The 16,257-nt window shown below is 36.3% G+C and overlaps 1 protein-coding gene across 1 annotated transcript; it reads left to right on the plus strand.

Annotated features, from left to right (window-relative positions):
• The first annotated feature begins 4,083 nt into the window (after positions 1-4,083).
• LOC121866436 (zinc finger protein 143-like) lies at positions 4,084-16,257 on the plus strand. The gene is made up of 11 exons (XM_042366103.1): positions 4,084-4,124; positions 5,533-5,616; positions 6,534-6,638; positions 7,008-7,177; positions 7,546-7,741; positions 9,713-9,796; positions 9,958-10,076; positions 10,188-10,319; positions 11,227-11,433; positions 11,629-11,844; positions 12,516-16,257. Exons 2-11 carry the CDS (start codon positions 5,547-5,549, stop codon positions 12,714-12,716), a joined length of 1,500 nt encoding a protein of 499 aa, XP_042222037.1. The 5' UTR covers positions 4,084-4,124; positions 5,533-5,546; the 3' UTR covers positions 12,717-16,257.

Raw genomic sequence — 16,257 nt, forward strand, 5'->3', positions numbered from 1 at the left:
ACGTTTTGTTTACATTGCCTTCCACGACATTTGACTAAGCGTTTACTATCAGAAGATTAGATTAAGTTTCACATCGCCTGGCTTGTAGAGCTAAAACTGGAAATATGAAATTATAGATAAAAAGTTTATTTTCAGCCTTGCCTTGAGTCCACTTGGGCGATCATCTATGCATTATGTCATAATTAATATCCTTTAAGGATATATACAACACAAAATACATATATGTTCTTGCAGAACGTCAGAGGTACACAAAACCGTGTTTGAGCAAAAAAGTAGATTTAATTATAAAAATTTTTCCAGGGGTGCGTGTTCCCCAGCCATATATCTTGAGGCCGCCTCCCCACCCCTCCTGTTATGCACAGCTGGTTATTGAATACTGATGTAAGATAGATAATAAATTAGTCTACATCTCTCTCAGTGTTATTGGTCTGCAAGTGCAAATTTACAGAGACATGTAAAATAAATACAATATTTTGCGTCCAAGCGATACTCTTGTGCGTTAAATGGTGCTATTAATTTTTATTTTTATTTTCGGGTGGGGATTGAGGAGTACTGTCTGTACCCACGTGCAGGCACCACTATACACCAGGTCAAATCACTTCTTCAGGCGACAGATTAATTTTTTGATTCCATCCCCCCTACAATCCAGGATGTGGTCACCTCACGCTTCTAAACTTACACGAGGAACTGCTTACGTGGAATAAACTGACGCAGTTGGTAGTCTGGTGTTAAAGGGATCCTACATTATTCAGTAAACAAAAAACATGCACGGAATTTGGTAAAGGAGGGAGCACAAGGCGAGTGGCAGGAGGCTGGCGCACCCGCCAACAGGACTGTGGGTGTAGTCTACGCTGTACCACACCACACTCACTATGACGTCGATGTGTCCACTACGAGCACACGGAGATTTAACAAAATCCAGCGTGAAGGAACATAATAAAAAAAAAAAAACAATGTTGTGAGGAATAGGACAGAATTTTGAGAGGTAAGAGATAGGTCGGGTATATGTGGTGCATCATGGATCTGCATGGGAGTGCCGGTTGGCACGGTGCCAGGCTAGCCTTCCTCTCACTCCCAGTCTCAATTAAAAATAGCGAGTTAATCATATTAACATTGATCTATAAACATTATTATTCAAGTACAATTTGTGCTTTCTGAAAATATAATACATGTACTGTGATACAGACTAGAATTAAATGTGATTTAGACAATAATATCACTAAAAATGCTTAAAACTGGACCAGCATAGAATATATCAAGTGTCAGCTTCATCACACACGCAAAAAAAATGGTTTTCTAGTTGATAATATTATATAACAGTTTTAATGTAATCCATGCCTTTAAAGTTGTGAGGTCGGTAAGTGTGGGTGTATTGCACAGCATATAAGTACACCACCCAGTTTACAACTGAGAAACTTTTATCACTATTTAATTTTTTGCACGTTTTACCTGAAAATTTTCCACAAAGACACCCCTCTATGAGACACAGCCATTATTATCATTTTGTTTATAGGAAAATTTGTGTCATTACAGTGATAATCTAAGCAAATAGTTTATTTATAGTTCTGTACAATGGAAGTCAGGCAGGAAAGAGATAGAGGGTGTAGTAGTCGTTAGGAGACAGGTTTAAAGGTACGCATGATGAATATTCCTTGTGACTACAGTGTAAAAATTCACCTAAATAGTTGGCACAGAAATAAGCCCCCCTCCCCCCAAAAATAAAAACCCAGCGGAACTTTGTCTTTTAACTGAAACTATACAGGTAAGTTAACGTATCTATAGTTAAGATAGTCTCAGTGTTATTGTTGCAAATTTACACTTTATTTTTGTGTTTCAGCGAAAGTGAATCAATCAGGTGCATTCTCACATATTCAATTACATACAAGGAATTTTCATCATACGAATCTCTGTGCACCAGGACCCAGACTATTGGCTGAATTATCGATGATACAAAAGGTCAATGTGATAGTCGCAATCTCCACCCTCCCCACAACACTGACGACGCTGCTTCTGCTAACACCGTTGTCTGCTGGGGAACAAGGAAGGTCAATATGAAAGTAACATTTTGCACTGTCTGTTGGCGGTCTTGCTTCTGCTGCCTGCTATGTTATGTACATGCAGTTTTGCGTGTAAAGAATGTAAATTTTCCCAAAATAAAGGAAGGGAGTGATAAAAATACAAACAAAAACTAAGATATGAAAACAAATATTGGTAGACGTATTCCAAAGAACAATATACTGGATATGATGATAACTAGAACATAGAGAAAGAGAATACAAACATACTGCACCTATAGAAAGAGGAACACATAACAAAGGTAGATAGATATAAATTGATGAATGTGTAAAAACCAAGATAAATGAAACAATATGAAAAAGAAAGGAAAAGAATGAAAACAAACAAGTACATGAAAATAAAGCTGTCCCAGGGACAGTGTTTACTGAAAATTGCTTTAATTTTCAAGTCTTCAGTTGATCATCCGACTGTAATCTTATAAGCTTTAGAGGCAACAACTCGAAGTGTGTAATAATTTGTGGCCCTGTAGAAATGACCCCAACCAGACAATATCTTCCAGGATAACTCGTTAAGAAAATAACTGATTATCTGCACCAAAGCTCAAATAAAAAATAAATCTTTGAAATGATTGGAAGAATTTTTTTGTTTTGTTTTATACGGGAATTAGCCCACCGAGGCACAGGTCAAACGACCCACAACGGGGCCTGGGGGGCGAGAAAAAAAGAACAGAAAGAAATTGAAAATAGAGAAGAAAAAGGTTATACCACGAAGATGCCGGAAAACCAGCTTTTTAACGTGAGACAGATTGTATAAGTATGGAAACACAGAAGAAGGCAGAGCATTCCACAGTTTGGCTGTGTGAGGAAAGAAGGATGTACTTTTACGGGTTATTCTAGTGTGACCGACATCCACAGAGAAATGGAGGGCACCGCGGGCAAGTAGCAGTAATACTTACCGTCGATCCCAGAAAATTATGCGATAAGTTTCGCATTATCTTTGATATTTGTAGAGGCAATATAGTGAGGTGACTGAGACCACGTGTGGCGAGCGTTGCAGGTGGCCGGGTGTGGAGGTCGTGTTACATTCATGGTAGCCAACACAGGCACTTCTGGCTTCCCTCTTAACTGCCATAATTGACCCAGGTTACATGAGCGACTATACCTTGGGCAAGACCCCACCCACAGAAGCTCCAACTTTCCACTAGTTACTCTCACTTGTCAGCCTCGACACTAAAGACCATTAGGTCTCTCGCACACTTGTGGGAATACAAGCTGGATCTACCTCGTGGTCTCGTCCCAAACTAAAAATGCCAAAGATAATAAGTTTCGGAACGTGTCCTTAATTTTTGCACTTAACAAGATCTAACTATTTTAATTGCCTTCTCTAGAATATCATGAATATTTTCTACCCAGCTGATGTTCTGAATCTTTCTTCAACGTTGGAGATGAAAATCACATAATTCATATCTTGTGATGCACTGTTAATCTGTTCTGAGCCGTGCAGCAGCATACTTAATTTAATATCACAGGTATAAAAATGTGTATATCTAAAAATAAAACTACAAACAAAATGTAATCATTATGGTTTTTTATTTGTACAGTTAACTAAGTACAAATGCAACGTAAACGGGGGCAATATCAACTTTTAGAATCTATCAATAAAACGTAATAAATATATTTTGTAGAAATTAGTAACACGTATAAAAATAAAATCGTCTCTTTATAGAAAAAGGGAAACAATAAGATAATCTAGGAAACAAATAAACAGTGGTGATTTAGACAATGGTTAATTTAAAAGAAGAAATAAAGACGAATCACAAGTCATTCAGTGTATGGGGTCATGTGGTTTTTATTTAATTTGTTTTGGTAGTATGTACAGATAAAAACGTGTAAATTTTAAAGAATATAAAGACAGACTAATAAATTCAACTTTGCAAGCAAGTGATGTGAAATTTTAGAATCTAGAAGCAAAAACGTGTAAATTAATTATTGTATTAGATATTCGACAAATGTGTTTATGAGTGAGTGTAAGGGGTGATAGGTGTTTGTTTACCGTGTTAGCCTCGTGCTCCCTGTGTGACGTCAGGCCGGGGACCTCTGGTGAGCGAGGTGAGTGATGGGTAATATTTCCCGACATGCCCAGCCCTGCCGCCAATTTTCTAATGTCCGCCGAGAATACCACGTGAGACTGACCCAAGACAAAATACTGTGTGGACATAAGGACTTGCGGGGGTTCCACGTGGTTACTGATGCCTTTAAGAGAGTGTGTCCGCCATAAGAAACCAAAAGTTAGCCAAAATGGCGGATGTTTAGGAGTTATTATGTGAGTGCTGAGATAACTTGAACAACTGGTGTCTTAAGGGTCATATTGTACGTACTGTACTGACTGCACGTCAGCGTAATGTGCTAATATTTTGTATAGGCAACAGAGTAACTAGTTGAAGTGTATCAATCTCCTAATGACTAGAAGACTGCCAGCTGGCATGTCACAGCTGCATATAATCAAATTCTTGAGCGCGTTATATACACTTGTGCATCAAAACACTGCAGTTTATTATCCATAAACTATCTTCGTAGTGTGAGAGAAAGTGAGCGTTATGTCATTGCCCAGTAGCACCAGATGCTAGTGTTATGTATGCTTCAGGACCCCCAATGAAAATAAGCTTGTAACAGCTGCTGTACCTTGGACTTAACCTGCTTGAATCAACTGAGTGTTTACCGGTTTTAGTGTACAATACTTATACTCTCTGTGTACATGCTGAGGCATTGTTAGGGTGCGTGATAATTACACTGAATACAGTACCTATCCATCTAAATTGATAAAAGTCAAGGTTGATTTCACCTATTTTCTTGTTAAATTTCTAAAACATTCTTTAAAGGACTGATTCAATACGTGAAACTGAAATCTGATGAAGTAGTGAGAAAAAAGAGGAGTAACCTTGTGAATTTTGGGAGTTTAAGTAATTATTTGTTGAATGTACCAAAATAGGAAATGGTGGTAGTGAGATGAGACACCCAACTATTATGTCCTTGTATTTCAAAATTAAAACTTAACTATTAATTGTATTAAAAATTTTAGTGTTTTGGTTAAAGTAATCAGTTGACATAATTACAAATTACTTTGAATCATGCATGAATATGTATGTGAACAATGTTTACAGGCACTGATGTGTGAGACTATGGCATTAAATCACTTATACATAACATGAACCAAAAGTAACAATCTAATGTTCCTAAGGTATTTTTTAATTTAGTCAGGTCAAAAAAATCATCATACAAGTTCAAGTTGGTTCAGTGTGTACTTAAACAGTATAGGTATGTGCAGGTACAGTATATATATAATCCAGATACTGTACAGCTAGTGTTGATATACTGTACTAAGCATTGGTGACATTTAGTTGATTAAACCGAGGATAGTCCATAAAATTGCCATTAAGAGCTTATTTCCATTGGGGACTTTCCTGAACGATTTAATATCACCATTTACCAAGTTTTCTAAAAGACATTTTGTTTACAGTTGGCTTGGATGCCATGAACGACGGAGTTGTGACTGTGGCTCGGCACATAAAACGGGAGATGGATGACAATACTGAACATGCAAGTAAGAAACAATTCGCTTTTTATAATCACGTGCATATTAGCCATTGGCAGTACGTAGTAGAAATTTCAATGAAAATCCATTTGATTTACAGACCACCTGACCAAAACACGAGGTGATCCAACAGAAATATAGGTGTCAACTCCATCTAGTTCTTCCAATTACTGTCTTGTTTCTGCATCTTATACTCGTTCCTCTTCTCAAAGTGTCCCCTCCCAGACATGCACTATGAGGCATTATGATAAAGCTGACCGGGAAAGCTTGTAGGAATATTATTCTCACTCCTCCAAGACTTCAACATGGATCTATCCGCCTCTGCTAACAACATTTCACAAGCTCTTCATCTTCGTATGGAACCCTTTATCCCCCATTATGTACTTACAGAGAAACCAAGATCCCTGCTCTGGTTCAACCTTTCCTGCCAAAGGCCAACTGAACACAAATACGCCTCCTACAGATAAGTAAATATCACCAAGGCCAAGAAATTAAAAAAATTATACTGTACAACTAAATCATCTTCATCTCTTCTTTATGATGTACTGGGAGAGCTTATATATATTGAGTGTAAATCACTTGCCATTTATAAACTGTAAATCAACAAGCATAATAAGTGCAGACTATTTCTCTATATTTGTGAATTTTGGAGTGTAGCTGATGATGCTATGATTCATTTGTGGCCATTGTAGTGGTCCATGTAATCATACTGTAACTATATTGTACTGTACTTCTGAGGTTTTGTAAAAGCTGTTTTAGTACCTTAATTTTCCATGCTAGACCAGGTATATATTTTGTTCAAAGAATTGGTTGTTATTTTTTGTTCGGATTAAATATATTATTGGAACCTAATGAAATTTGTGATGGGTTACAAGAATTTAGCAAACAAGAATTACTTTGCATTGATTTATAATTATCTTTTACAGGTGTGGTAGTTGTAGAAGATGGAAGTGGAGCAGTTCCAGTAACGCTTGAGCTTTCCGATGGGACTCGTGCCTTAGTCCATAATGCTATATCAGAGGAACATCAAGGTATCTAATGTTTGTATTTTGTCTTTTATCATATACAGTGCAGTAGTGAAGGAAACATTAACAATGAAGTGAATGGAGCAGCAGTGAATATGGATGTTTGGATAGCGTAACAGAATATTTTTGGGATGACTGGTGCTGCTGATTAAATGTCTTTTGTTAATCCACAGTGGTAAACCAGAAACTGTCTATAAAACTGTATAGAACAAGTGAATTAAAACAAAACAATTTTGATCTTTGTTCTTGGATTAGGTACCTGATTAGATTCTAAGTTGTTTGTTTGAGATGTCTGGAATTAATGAACATGAATCTTGATACATGATTGATTTTGCTCCATTGAGAAAGTATGCAGTTTACAAATTTACTTTTCAGATGATATGGAAGGAGTTGCTATTCAGTTAGATGATGGAAGGATTGGCTACCTGTATGGTGATACACTCCTACAAGCTGTGTCAGAGGAGCATGATCCACTTCTGACCCACAAGTTCGTCTGTTGTTTTCCAAACTGTGAAAAATCATATACATCTTTAAATCATCTTAAAGTAAATAGGTTTTCCCTTCTTGTTTTTGGGTTGTAAGGGTAGGTAAGATAAATGTCAATTGTGGAGTGGTGTTAGCTGGAATAACCAACAGTATCTTCTGTGGTTCTTTCATTCCTATAAAGTAATAATACTGTATTAAGTTATAGATGTCTATTTCTAAACCAGTAAAGTTAAGGTAAGAATCATCCCTTGAATAAAGTTAATTTATAATGAGCTATAATAAAGGTACTGTAACCCTTTTAAGAGCTATTCTGACATAAGATACTGTATAATAAGTGTATTGTTTATGTGAAAGAATTAGCATTTGTTGAACTCCAAATTGTTGATTAAATTATTTTTGATTCATTAAAAAACATTTTACCAACCAGACACATCAACGAATTCACACTGGTCAGCGTCCACATGTATGTGATAGATGCCAAAAATGTTTTACCACTGGATATGCTCTCAAGTCACACCTACGCACTCATACTGGAGAGAAGCCTTACCAATGTCCAGAGGAACAATGTGGCAAGTGCTTCAAAACTTCAGGCGACCTACAGAAACATGTTCGAACACACACGGGTAAGAAAAATTTTGACTTAATATAAATGGTGTATGGGCATTTCCTGAACACCTTTTATAGGTGCTTTCATGTATGTATGTATAATTCTAAAATTGATTTTCATTTGTTTGTTCTCTTTATGCTCACACCTGCTTGGGGTATACGGTACAGGGGGGTCCCTGGGTTACGAATGGGTTCCGTTCCTGAGGATGTACGTAAGTCGGATTTGTACATAAGTTGGAACACATGCTATGTGCATACTGTACTTATAAAACAATGTTAAAAATCCCACTATATGATAGCCTAAGCCCTTATGTACAGTCAGCAAAAAAATGTTCTGCACCCCTTGGTCTGATGGCATCTGCAACGATCACTGACTGAGGCCATGTTAATTTGGTAAGGTTGGTATTTCTGGTTGTGTGATGCATTGTATAACCAGTATGATTTATTTTTTATATCACATAGTTAATACAGAGAAATTAACAGGAATCACCCGCATAAATGAGTGTTGTTCAGAATTCTTGGTCCAGTGTGTCATATTGTATAACACCATAAAGGTGCAGAAATTTTTGTTGTTGACTGTACATCTAAAATCACTTAATTTAAGACAAAAGAAGAAATAGAAAGACAAAATACAGTAAATGAAAGTAAATAATAAGTCATCAAGTAAATAAAATACAGTAGACCCTTGCCATTCATGAGGGATAGGTTCCAAGAAATGGTGCGAATTGGAAAAAACCACAAATAGCAACTTATACTACCTTAGTGCACTACTGTACACCTGTACCAAGCAACTGACCAGCCACGGCAGCAATCATCCCCTTTTAACTAATCTAATAATAAAACTTTCTTTGTCAGGGTCATCACTGACTACAGTATTGCCTTTTACATTTCTCTCCACTAGCATCACTAACACTGACACTCGGCAGTCTTTTAGGGGCCATTTCACACAGAAACACTAAAGTTTTGAGAGTACAACACAAGATGCTGCGTGGGATGACTCATTGTGCTGTGGGAAAAGGCTTGCAAGCTAGCCACCATCTGCTTATCGCGAATCGTTGAGATCGCAAACTCGCGAATGGCACGGGTCTACTGTACAGTACTGTAGATTTAAAGTTTAACCCCGTTCATATCGATGGCCCGTAAGTTGGGGACCTCCTGTACTGTACAGTATTAGGATTGGGTTGTGTGTACATTTGTTAGTGTGTTTAGTTGTTTTTGCATCTAGAATTGTAATGGGGAGTTATGTGTGAGATGTTCCTAGAGAGTGAGAAGTTTGGTAGGGGGATGGATGCAGCAATATTTTAAGAATAAGAAAATTGGGAAGTTGATTTGGAGAGTGGCAGGATTGCAAACTGTGGAAAACAGGGTAGAAATAACATTTATTTTTGCCAATCTTCCCTCTCTACTTTATCTTCTTTCAGTCACTGTCAATTTTCTCCTAATACACACATACACTTCCTGGTTCATTCACCAACATTTGTAACTTCTTTTGAGTCCCCCACAAGATTAGACCAATGGCATTTGCAACAGCAACTGATCCAACTTCCATGTGCAACCCGTATTATTATTTACCAAACTTAAACCTCTCGGCATCAATCTTGCTTTCTTCTCTTACTACCCTACAACAACCATAGCAGCCAATGTAGATAAATAGATAAGCAGTGGAGAGAATTATATGCTGTATAGAAATACTGTACAGTACTGTAACTACTGTAAATCCATTAGCCAAATTAACTGATGTATGGTTTAGCATACCTGTCTCCCTAAAATCATAATTAGGTATTACATTTATAAAGTGAACAATGCACCCCCCCCTCCCCCTCCCAAAGTCCTGGGTGGATCCTTTCGGTGAGAAAATTACTTGTACCCTTATAATGTCAACGTGAAAAGGTTAAGTAGATCTTGTTATGAGTGTAATATTATTGCAAAAATGAGATATGGGATAAGTCTATATGCTGAATAATAATTTTCTTTGATCTGTATTGCAGGAGAGCGTCCATTTACATGCATGGAGTGTGGTAAATCATTCACAACATCAAACATTAGGAAAGTACATATGCGAGTACACACTGGTAAGTAATTTGTGATGCTATATCCAGTATTACAGTGTATCATGTTTTTTAGAAGTATGATATACGTTAACATATGAATATGTTTAAAGGCATGACCAGAGGTAACAGATATACAGCTGCTATAAAGGAGGTAATAAATATTACCTATACTTTTTAAACAGGAGAAAAGCCATATGAATGCGAGTATGAAGGTTGTGGAAGGAAGTTTGCCTCTGCAACAAATTACAGGAATCATTGTAGAATTCATACTGGAGAAAAGCCATATGTGTGCTCTGTTGAGGTGAGTATTAAACTTGTAACTTTTTAAACTAGGCTGGCATAGTTTTATAATGTATATGTTGACTTGATATTTCTTTTTCATAGGCAATGACTCAATAAGTTTAATTTTCAGAACTGTGGTAAGAGGTTCACAGAATACTCTTCCCTATACAAGCATCATATGGTCCACAACCAACAGAAGAGGTATTATTGTAGTCAGTGTGGAAGGTATTATAGACAGCTCTCTACGTTAGCAGGTCATAAAGTGAGTTATGGCAGTTGTTTGACGTGTATGTGGTCATGTTATATCAGATGAAACACTTTCTACATCCAATAATAGTAAGATTCCATAATTATGTCCAAATTGGTGAATAGTTTCAACAGTTATTTCTGAGGTAACAAGAACTTTTTTTTCATGGTGTGAAAAAAGTAAGAGAATTATTATTATTCCTTGCATGAAAAAGAGAAAGAGTTCAGTTATTTAAAAGCACACGCATTCATACATATATGAGGATAAGTTATGTTCATCTCATACAATAGTCTAAATGAATTTATTAAAGCACGCACATACAGTAAGTCTTTGCTTAACGTTGTGCTTCCGTTCCTGAAAACCTCAACGTTAACGGAATCAATTTTTCCCATTAGAAATAGTTAAAATACGGGAGTTACGTTCCCCAGCCTCCTTTTGCCCCATAGAATACATTACATATACATAAATTCAATGGAATTTTTATCGAAGATAGTATATATTATACACCCAAAAAGATAAATAAACTAAATCATTTTGTATTGTACTCACTGATGGGCAGAGGTGGAGAGTGTGTGTGGTGGGTAGTGGAGAGGAAGAGGGTGGCGAGTCACTAAGACCCGGATGGTGGCTCCTCCTCCTGCTCTGACTGGGTGAGAGAGGGTGATACACTGTACAAAGTAGTCTGTGATGACATTATACCGAATCGGTGGGACGTTGTCCGAATCATGAGTATCTAGAGAGTAGTTACATTATAACAAAACAACGTTGCCGGGGGCAACGTTAAACGAGGACTTACAGTACTGTAATCTATACATATACTACTGTACATTTTTTTTTAGTACATATATTGTATGTGGAATGATTGTCCTTACTGGGTACTTCAAAGCAATTACATCAGTACTGTATTGTATTTCTTCAATAGCGGACTGTTCATAATATTCTTGAGAATGACAAAGAGCAAGTTTTGTGGATGACCCCAGACCTACACATGAACTTGTTAACAGAAGATCAAGATGGAGGTGATGTAAATTCTCAGGAAGGGGCTACAGTTGTTTCTGCTCCAAGTACATCTGCTAATACAAGGACAGTTCATATATCACCTGGAATGGTGATCAAAAAGGAGCAGGAGGTTAGGATTGAAATACTGTACAGTATGTTTATATGTGATCAGAAAAATACAAAACTTTTGTTTCAATCCAAGCCCATTTCTATTTCTTGTATGATTTGTTGCTTTTACCCCATAGTTTAAGAAAGGAAATACTGTGGTTCATGTAAAAATATGCCGAAGATTTTATGCTTATGATTAAATGTGCTCTTTGTACAGATTGTGCCAGGCACTTTACTGAACACCCAACTAACCATAGAAGAGTGTATTCGAATGCCAGGGGTAGAAGTAAGCAATCTTATAGCTGGAAACCCATCAAGTGACAATCTGTTGCCAGATGATCGAGGGTCAGCCTTGACTAATCTGGAGCTAGATGGAAGTGGGAGTGGCTCTATCTTTGTGTTTACTGATCCCTCACAACTGGCAGCACTTCAGGTAAGTGTATGTGCATTAGGAATATTCCAAGTAATATCTTCACCCCAAATAATGATCCTAGACTGTTTGGAAACTGTCTTATACAGTGTGCAGTATTAGATATATTTTGTTATGCTTTCATAGAATTAAAGTCTCTTAGTGTGAGGAGGCTTATTGATTGTTGAGCCCCACACTGCAGTACAGTACTATGAAAAAGGTAGAAATTGGATAGAAGTTAAGTCATGTATATCTTTGAAAAATTATCAATAGAAATTTCCTAAATTTATTGGGAAATTGCTTTTTGGGGCTCTTCCTACCCCTGGCTCATGAGTGTAAGCTTAAGTGTAACAAAATCTTCCAGGTTACTCCTGCTTGAGTTGTAAGTGTTAGTGAATGAGTTTGGAAGAATAATAGGGAGAGTATTCATGAAAGTGAACGATAGTAAAATTATGAAAATAAGTTGGAGGGAAACAGGTTAAAGTGGATGTGAGTTTGAATGGGGATAGAATGAAGTGAGTTATATTAAATATCTAGGATTTGGTGTAAATGAACATAATCAGAGTAGTGGAGGGAAGGCATATACCTATAATAGGTGCATTGAGAGAGAACTGTTTTAGAAGAGACAAAGATACATAGGGTATCTACAGTCATTGTTGTTATACAGTTTATATAAATGTATGTTTTTTCTGCAGCAGTTGGCAGTAGCAGGTGGAGCTGTAGGAGGAAGTGGAGATGGAAGTGTTGGAGATACTGTGGAAGTTATAAGGTTAGATGACTTTACATCAGTGGCAGAATCCACTATCACGGAAGGCTTGACGGATAGTAGGAGAATAAGACAGAGTATCTGTGAGAGCAAAGGAAAAATTATAGTAATAAAAGAAGAAAAAAACTAGACTAAAGAAAATAAATTAGCAACTACTGAACATTAAAAGGTTATTGGATCAAAAAGTTTGTAAGTGTCAGTGACCAGAGTAGCCTGACAGAGCACTTGGTAGTGTAATGGTCAGTCCTGTGGATGCCTAACAAATATAAATATGTAATAACCTATAAAACAATCGATTACAGTAGCTTCACTTTAACTCGTGACAGCAGGTGAAATATCAAGGAAAATGCTGCTATGATAAAGGATAAGTGTGTTAATGAGGCTGAAAATACTTCCCTAAATTACTAGAGCTTTAAAGAAATTAGAGTTCAGTATACAGGTATATCAAATTCTACTAAATGTAACTAAGCTTCTTAATATTTTGAGAAAGATGGTATATAAGGTGTTCATCCTTATGGTCGTCTGCAATTTTTTTAAAAAGCAGCGGCCAACCAAACCCCTCCTCCAAAAGTTCTTTATCTGATCAAAATATTGTTTTAAACTAGCTTATATGAATCATTCCTATTTCCTAATATCAGCAGTATAAAGTTACAGCCTCTTGAGGGAGAGACTTTTTCTCTTGGCCCATTTCATTATGTAAGAGTGGGTATGATATTTTACCTGCACAGGAAGATCAGTGACCTTATTTCTATAAAACCTGGTAGAGTACATTTCATCCCTCCCACCCCGTGACATGTTATGAGGTACGAGGGCATCTGCCATGGGGTAGATATATATTCTGACCTCAGTTATCACATTTAGCCCATTTCCTCAAGACTAAATACATGCTACACCACTGCTTGACCTGGGATGGCAGTCTTTGGCATCGGAGAACCTAACCCGGGTGGATGTCCATTCAGATTGTAATCACTGCCACAACTAATGAAGGGAGTTACTCTGCCTTGATCTGTATTACAGTATATCAGTATCTTAGTGAGGAACCATTACATTTACTTGTACTTTGTTTTTTGTAACTTTTATATATGCTGCGTAAATGAATCTTTTTTTATGGCTTGTACACATTCTCACTCAATATATCTGATTATCCTGCAGAATTTCCTCAATTTAATGACCAATAACCAAGAGAGAATCCTCCACTGACACCCTTCACCCATATATTCCTTTGCCTTATTTGCAGCTATAGCTTGTCCTCACAAATGGCAATAAAAAAAAATAAAAATAAAATAATATATATAATTTTCTCCCTGTGTGTCTACTAAATTTTAACTTGATCAACTACTTGCATAAAATTGTAATTTGATTTCTTTAGTACTGTACTGTAATTTACATTAGACTTGGTAAATTGGTATGGCAAGGGTGTCATTAGATGTGGCTAGTTATCATATTTCTGAAAATAATCCACTGTGGTACAATTTTATATGATTTATAATTAGGGGACAAATCAAGCAATTTCTAAAGCAGAAGCAGACTTATATAAGGTAGCCTTTCCTGTACCTAACATCTAGTTTACTTATTCCATCACGCCATGCAAGTACGTACTCTGCTGTCACCTTTGTTTATTATTCCTTTTGAGGCTGAATGGATACTTTAAAAACAACCATATGAAGTAAGAATTAAAAATTTACTCAACATTACACTTTCAGCAGTTATTCATCCTCTTACTACTTCCAGCACATGCTCAATTCCTCTTTGTAGAAACTCTTCACTGCTTCAAAAGCTTTTGTCCTTGCTCTTTATAAACTCCCTAATCACAATACTGTACTGTATACCAATTCCATCAAGTTTTATGAGTCCGCTTTATGTAAAGTGGGAGGATGCTTAAAGGATACTGATAAGTAGAAAAATATTTTGACAATAAAGACTACCTACACAATAATCTTTAATTTTTAATAATCTCATTGAGCATTGCACTCACATTGTCATCTGATCCACACAGCCACGTCTATAAATAAGTATTACTGTATTGTGTTTTTAATAATGATGCAGACAATAATATAGTCCATATCATCCTTGTGTAAACTCCGTGTTGTGACTTATAAGTACCTATTAATTATGTATACGATATTCCCTATAAAGTATTAATGTGTCCAGTGACTTGACCACTTTTCCATTCATATTCATCAGTGAATGAAAATTTTTGTGGTTAAAGAGCTTCCCTCCTTAATGAAGGAATACAGTAATTGAAATATGGTCAAGTGACATATTGGATAATTGAAATGTAAACCTGGAAAATGAAGAATTTGGATCTAAATGAACTTGCATCTATATGTTGTATTTACGAGTCTCATAATTGTATTATATTGCCTTTATTTTATTCTATATCGTACGTATTAATTTAGTATAATTAACTTAAAAACAACACCGTATATGACAGGAAATAATGGAGCCGAATTAGGGTAAAATCTATATCAGATATATGGAACTTTATCCCTTAAGTACTATACAGTATATCCTTGAACATTTTGTTTTTGTTTTCCTTTGTTATTTGTGGAATTATAAGTGAGGAAAAAATTCAAGGATTAACTTTTCCTTAATGAACAATTTAAAAATCACATCTTACTGAGGCCTGTACCAAAAATCAAGTTTTGGACCAGTTATCTTAAATTTGAATTCTATCAGTGTCAAAGAAAGAAGGAGTTTAACACAAAACCCAATCTCTATCTGTCGTATCCCTTAGCATTACCTTGTACCGTACAGTGGCCACTCTTTTTACAGTACAGTATTCATTTTAGTGATTTTTCTGTCAGAAATCAAACATGAAACATTACAATGAATATACTGTATAGAATGTGTTAATTTGAAATGCTTCACATAAGGTAATAGAGGCTAGAGTTTTTCATCTTAAACCCCATCACTACATTGCTGATTCTAGTTCCTTGTCGGGGATTGTTTCTAATCATCTTCATCTTGAAGCCCAGAGTTGATGGGAACCCTTGACTGGGTAGTTAGCGGCACTGGTTTATGTATTTCCGTCCCAACCAAATTTGTTTACAGAATTACACAAAGTATTCAATGTAAAGCAGTGCATTTGTTAGGCTTTTTGTATATGCTTACTTAGATTGTTATTATATTTTCAAGCAGTTGGCTCTTGGTCTAGTAGGGGCTTGTGTGTTATGGAAATAGCTCTAGTTGCTTTATCTCTCTCTCCTGTAGTTCTTGAATGATTTTGTGACATGAATGCAAAGTTTAACCATACTGTACTCTGAGCACTGCTCCCTACCTGAAGACACAACATTACAAACACAGATTTTGTGGAAAATGTAAAATATTTACGTGTACTCAGCACTGTACTATAATGGGTTCCAGGTTTGCAAGGATTCAGAAACAATTTACACCACAGATTATGTTATCAATTTTTTTTGCTAATGTGCACATAGGCATTCCCCAGGTTACAGAAGGGTTCCATTCCTGAAAACCTTTCTGCAATGTGAAATTCGATAAAGCGAAACCATTTTTCCCCATTGACTTCCATTGTAAGTTAAATGCTTTCCTACGGAAATTTTTTGAGGCCCAAAAAGGTGACATGAGCACATATATGTATGAAATCAGATGGTTTTAACCACATACAATGAGTCATTCATGATGTAACATGATAATAAATGAACAAAACA

This window comes from Homarus americanus, unplaced genomic scaffold (assembly GCF_018991925.1).
Source record: "Homarus americanus isolate GMGI-L3 unplaced genomic scaffold, GMGI_Hamer_2.0 scaffold16430, whole genome shotgun sequence".
NCBI lineage: Eukaryota > Metazoa > Arthropoda > Malacostraca > Decapoda > Nephropidae > Homarus > Homarus americanus.

Coding starts and splice junctions, on each gene's coding strand:
- LOC121866436 (XM_042366103.1), top strand. CDS start 5,547: ATGAACGACGGAGTTGTGACTGTGGCTCGGCACATAAAACGGGAGATG. Junction 7,742..9,712: donor ACATGTTCGAACACACACGG/GTAAGAAAAATT, acceptor TCTGTATTGCAG/GAGAGCGTCCATTTACATGC. Junction 9,797..9,957: donor ACATATGCGAGTACACACTG/GTAAGTAATTTG, acceptor CTTTTTAAACAG/GAGAAAAGCCATATGAATGC.